The following is a 6,000-nucleotide window of genomic DNA, read 5'->3' as shown; positions in this document are numbered from 1 at the left end:
CTATTTATAGTTAGGAGTAAAGCTGGGACACAGAGATCTGGTCTCCTAAGATTCACATGTTGAAACCTAGGACACAGATATCACATATCTGTGTCATACTTTACTTCCAACCTTTGTTTAGAGCAGTGCCTGAAGATGGCCCAGTTTCAGATTCCTAACACTGGACCTCAGCACACTCCTACAAAACTCTATGCATTGTGAGAAAAATGGGGTAACCCCACTGCTGGCAATGTTGCACACACCCACTGGAAAGATTAGAATGATCCTTCCAAATCTGTCAGTTGCTTCAAAAAAGCACCTACTTGACACTACTTTTCCATTATTTTGAGACTTAGCCAATAATCGCCACTCAATTCGCTTTCATGTCAAAGGGAAAGGGAGAAAGGAAACTCACAAACATGTTTTTAAGACATAGCATTTGGGTATTTAGGTTTGCAATTATCTCCTTTTAAAAAGAAAACATTTAGAGTGGTTGTTACCAAAAATCAAATAGTTCCCAGGAAGCCTAGTGGTAGAACACTAGCACTGGACATTTTCCTGTGTGCCACTGGGACGGAGCTACTGCGCCTGTCCCTACCAGCCCCTACTTCTTCTACACAACACGTCTGCCAAACCCCTGCACTGTGGACTGGCTGATTACAGCTAATTAGGCCCCTGGAAAGAATCAGAAAACCCTATGCGAAGTGCTGGTATTTGTATGCCTTAGGGGGCCAGATTCTATGCAGTGGGCACATCCTCCCATGTTGCCCACCAAACACCCACTGATTATGAAGACCGCACTGGCTTTCTCAGAACAGAGAGGGAAAAGAATCACCACACAATGTTGTTCAACAACACCATCTTTATTCAAAAATATATATCTATGAGACATTTCAGAATATACTGCTGCCCACCAATGGCAGCCTATACTTCTAAATAAAAGTCCTAAATTAATATACAAATTTAAGCTTTAAAAATATTCTTTAAGAAAAACAAAACAAAAACAAAAGGAAGATTGAAGACTTTCTGAGGAAAACGACCTAAAGGTAGAATCCTTTGAGGCCTATGGATGCCCTAAATAAAGAAGAAAAAACACAAAACCAAATCCAACCCACCCCACAAAGGCGCTAGATCACGTTTTACTGACAAGTATCATTTAAATTAAACAAAGAAGCTTGCTTTGGGAGGTGGAGGGGCAGAGAATTAGGATTTAAAGATAAAAAGCATTTAATTAAAACCAGCAAAACTAGCTTCCTCATAGGAAGCCTACTAGTAACAGGTGTTAAGAAGCCAACATTCATTTACATAATTGCTACAGGTTCATTTCTTGCTCTGGCTGTAATGATTATGCACCAACTGCTGGTCAAAAACTCAGGTGGATAAAACATAGTAGTGGGCTAAATTCATTATATTGTCATCTTTTCACCTAGCTGGTAAAAACAAATTTCTACTGCAGTCTTTTGGCTGGTTTGTGGCTGGTAAAATTCTACTTCTTTGGAAAAGTGGGAGTTGGGTCTGTTCAGAAACAAGCTCATCTAAATGAAACAAAGCACACATAGTATGAGGAAGGGACACACAGAGTCGAGAGGACAGGTCACCTTGCAGTTTCAGTGATGTCACCTACTGCCCTGGGGCTCTGGAAAAACAGTTTATAAACTCATTAATTTAACAGTGACAGAACAACAGGCAGTATCAATGAGCAAACAGCACAAAGACCGTATTCAAATCTGAACAACAGCTTCAGCACCACTAGGTCCTACAGAGAGCGAGAATGAGTGAGTACCTGCTGGTCTCTCCACTGCCCTCACTTCACAGTGGGCAGGAGAGTGTCATGAAGGGAGCCGAGAGCTGTTTTCACACGTCATAGCCCATGTAGTTTTTGGTAATTCTAAAAACAGCAACGCAAAGTAATGTAGATTCTCAAGCCCTAGCCACTGACTTTTTTTTTTTTTTTGTAGCTTTTGAATTTCAGCCTTGAGGCTCTAATTCCTATTACACTATTAGGCACTGTTTCCTATCTATTCCAATGTCAGAGATAGATAAGCCTGCCAAATAAGGGTGATTTACAGGTGGCAAGCCCAACCTTAACTATATGCAAGATAAAAAATTCCTCTTTCCATTATTTAGTCATAATGTCAGCTGGCATGATAATGGAATTAAAACCCGAATTAACACCCTCTACTTGCCCCTTCTCTCGCTGAGATGAGCTGTTCAGTAACATCTGATGCAAACGCATGGACACATGAGGCAGTACAAACTGACAGACACGCTCAGGTCCTATCTGTGAAGAGGTTCAAGTTTAGTCAACATACTGTGGGCGCACATCCACACAGTGGATCGAACGTGAGCATACCCTACTCCCAAAAGAAGGATCAAAGCAACATTAGGCAGAGCCAGGACTCAGCAAGCTTGTGGGTGGGAGCCTTCATTCTGCCCATCAGTGCCATTCTCAGAAACCACCTTCACAAGTACTAGGCGTCAAAAGGTCCTCGTAGCGAACAAACTCTATGATGGTGGGCAGGGCCCTTGAGAACTGCAGCCTTGAAAGGCTGGTTGTGATTTCTGTTACCCTGTCTCTGAACTATGACACTATGTCCTAGATCAGCTTTGAATCTTATTGCTAGATTCTCGTGTTTGCTCACAAATGCACTTAACTTTGACTAGTTTGCTAGTAGAAGTAATGATAAAGGAGGGTTACCACTTGGAAAACTCCTTAAGAAGGGTGACCAATGGCTGTGCCACCAACCTTTTGACACCTCTGGTAGCCATGAAAGCCAACATCAGCAGAGCAAGCCCCTCAATTGGAGCCTGTCTCAAACCGGCCTAACCTAGCTGGGAAAGGAGAAGCGACTTCCGTGACACACACTGTCTCAGCTTCCAGAAGTACACATGATTTTCAGAGCTTCTTGGGTATACAAGAGCTAAGAATGGAAAGCCAACAGGGGCATGAAAACATGAGGTGGGAGAAAGTTTTTACTCTTTGCAGATAAGAATCCAATCACACTGTCCTGAATTCTGCTCAAGAGGGGAGGCCGGTGAAGAGAAGGGAAAATCAGAGTCTGTGGTTCTTTCTTGAGGCAGAAGGGCAGGTGGAAGAAGAGAGAGAACCAGGGGCTAGATGGTTATCTCGACCATGACTTGCCCTCTTTTTCTGGCACAGATGGAAATCTGGGTCTTGACACCTGTCCTAGTCAGTTGAGAAGAGGTCACCAGCAGAGGGCAGGGGGGCCAAGCCCCCGGTTACGTTGGGCAGCAGTGAGAGGTCGGGCAAGCTCTGAATGTGGGACTTCAGCTCTTTGCGAACCTGGGTTACTCGTGCAAGCTTCTGTTTATACTCCTAGGGAGACAAAAAGACAAAGCAGTTAAGCACTGTGGGTGCCTCTCACCTTCCTGCTCTGCTTCCCCCACTCAACTACCCTCCCTGCTCACCTACATCACCTTGCTAGGGTTTTTCAGTTCTCAAACCGATCTTTATCCAAAAAGGCAGGCAGAATGCAATCCAGGCAACAGTGGATTAAGTGGTATTCATCTCAGCACTTGAGATTTGTTAACAAAAGGCTGTGGCACTGAGTATTTCTACTCTTTTAACTAGTCCTCAATGAAATAAAAGACAGAAATCTGAACCTTATAATTATTTTTAGGGCTCCATTTGGACATAGCTAGAAAAATCACTATGAAGCTGGGCTTTCTATGTTAAAGCTTGATGATCAATCTGTATTTATATAATTTTCGCACCAACACAGAAGTTCACTGTACCCATTGCTACCTGTGCCCAGGACTTCCTGGTTCCATGGCAGAGTAGCTGCAGGAGGTCCTGATGAGGCCTCCCAGGAGTCTCCTCTGAGTGACTGCTAGACTTTGCCTCCAAAGTCTGGCTTCATGAAGCCCTCCTTTTAAGTGAAGCAAAATCTCACCATCTCTATGACTGCTCAGAGCTCAAGGCAATAAAATCAGTGGTTGCCTAAACTTACTTCTCCCACCCATGGCCCTCTGTACAGCCACTGCCTGTAGTCTCTACTTCCTCAAGAATCCCCTCAAGTTTGGAGGTGTTTCCTTCTCCCAGACCTTGCAAAGCTATGCCTCCACCCCTCTGCCGACCCAGTGAGCTCCACTTGCCCAAGAAAATCCTTGCTTTTCACCAAGGAGACTATTCCCATCTCACCCTTTCCACAGCTGTCCCATGCGTGAGTGGCACCGAGCCTCTCAGGCTCCTCTATGATCTTTCCAAACATGCTCCATGTCCTACTGAGTGTGCTATGATGCCACATCCCATGTCCTTCTAAGTGCTATGATGCCACGTCCCAAATCCTAAGTGTGCTACAATGCCCTGATGATTGGAATGGGAACAATTCATTCCTTTCTCAGCTTCCAGCAAAGGTGCTTTTGGCAAGTCTGTATAGAGAACAACTGAGGATTAGCTTTCCCGTTCTCCTTTCTGCATGTTGTTTTTGCAATGATAAGGAGGTCCCTACGGTGTAAAGCCTTTCCTGCAGGAACATCCAAGAACCAGGCATTAGTGCTGGCTTCCCTTTACCATGCAGTATGACCAGGGCTGTGCTCCTTCCCTGAACACGAGGGATCTAGAGACCCCACCATAAGACTTTTCTTCAAGTTCAAAATACCTTAATGCCAAACACCTCGGCACACTGGGGAAAGGGGTCAAGGGCATTTGTAAATGACTAGTAACAACTCCAATACACCCCCAATGGGCTAGGGCCAGACCCACTTGCTTCAGCAGCCCTGTCCATGCTCCCACTACCCAGGCAACACACCAGAACACTTGCCAAATGAATTAACATATAAAAATACCAACGTCAGGTATAAGTATCCTATATAAAGAAACCACCCTGAAACTAGATGTAGAATAAGTCACCTTTCACTCTTAAAGCTACCTTTAAACATGAGGGTCTACAAGACCAAGGTCAACTGCCTCTGCATAAAAGCCTTCACTTCAGATTGCTCAAAATTGGATTGATCCTGCCTAGTTCTGTCACTGGCTCACAAGATGTCTACTGTAGGAACAGCCATATCAGCCTAGGAAGAAGGCATTTATGAAAGAGCACCAAGGCTGTAGAAAAAAACAAAAAAGATCCACCTTACATATCTATAGTCCCAGCGTTCAGGAAGCAGGAGGATTCCAAGTTTAAAGGCAACTTAGGCTCTATACAGAGACTCTGTCTCAAAAGCAAGCAAACAAAAAAGACCTATTAGCCAAAGGTTTAAATACAGCAGCAAGGATGACCATACACAGGTTAAGATCGCCTAACTGGGACAGCTGACTCACTAAGCTTAATGACTTGAGATGAACAAGTTTAAGTCCACAGCAAATTCTGAGTCAGCCTATTGCTACATTTTGTGTGTGTGTGTATGTGCGCGCGTGTGCGTGCACACATGTGCGCTTGTGCATGTGCACATGTGCGCTTTTGCATGCCAGTACTGAGGCTTAAACTCAGAACCTGGATGCTGTGCCTTAGATTTTTCACTCAAGGCTGGCGCTTTACCACTTAAGCCACACCTCTATTTTCAACTTTTTGGTGGTTAACCAGAGTAAGAGTCTCACAAACTTTCCTGACCTGGATGCTTCAAACTGAAATTCTAAGATCTCAGCCTCCTGAGCAGCTAGGATTACAGATATCCACATTGCTAAAGAATTTTATAAGACCTTAAACAGACCTGGGAGGAGGGTGATTACTCTGTGATCTTCACCTCAACCTTTTTTTTTTTTGGTACCAGTCTTGGGGCTTAAACTTGGAGCCTGGGCGCTGTCCCTGAGCTTTTTTACTCAAGGTTAGTGCTCTACTACTTTAGCTACAGCTCCACTTCTAGCTTTTCAGTAGTTACTTGAAAATAAGTCTCTGGAATTTTTCAAATTTGGCTGGCTTATCTGCAATCCTCAGATCTCAGCCTCTGAGTAGCTAAGATTATAGGTGTGAGCCACTGGTGCCTGGCCTCAACCTTTTTAAAACAGACTCAGGCTTTCCAAATTAAGTCAACTGTAATGTCAACACTGACTTCTCATTC

At 44.1% G+C, this 6,000-nt stretch overlaps 1 protein-coding gene across 2 annotated transcripts in view; it reads right to left on the bottom strand.

The window, feature by feature from the left end:
- Positions 1-823: 823 nt before the first annotated feature.
- Rprd1b (regulation of nuclear pre-mRNA domain containing 1B) overlaps positions 824-6,000 on the bottom strand; it is a 51,221-nt gene continuing 46,044 nt past the window's right edge. The window contains exon 7 of one of the 2 annotated variants that reach the window (XM_013010915.1): positions 824-3,316. In XM_013010915.1, coding sequence (XP_012866369.1) covers positions 3,167-3,316 — 150 coding nt within the window. In that variant the 3' untranslated portion in view covers positions 824-3,166. The remainder of the gene's footprint in view (positions 3,317-6,000) is intronic. The other variant, XM_013010916.1, reaches the window with a different exon arrangement.

The sequence above is a fragment of the Dipodomys ordii genome, unplaced genomic scaffold, assembly GCF_000151885.1.
Source record: "Dipodomys ordii isolate 6190 unplaced genomic scaffold, Dord_2.0 Scaffold13, whole genome shotgun sequence".
Taxonomy (NCBI): domain Eukaryota; kingdom Metazoa; phylum Chordata; class Mammalia; order Rodentia; family Heteromyidae; genus Dipodomys; species Dipodomys ordii.
The sequence above is the reverse complement of the archived record's forward strand: the minus strand, read 5'-3'. Positions and strand labels throughout refer to the sequence as shown.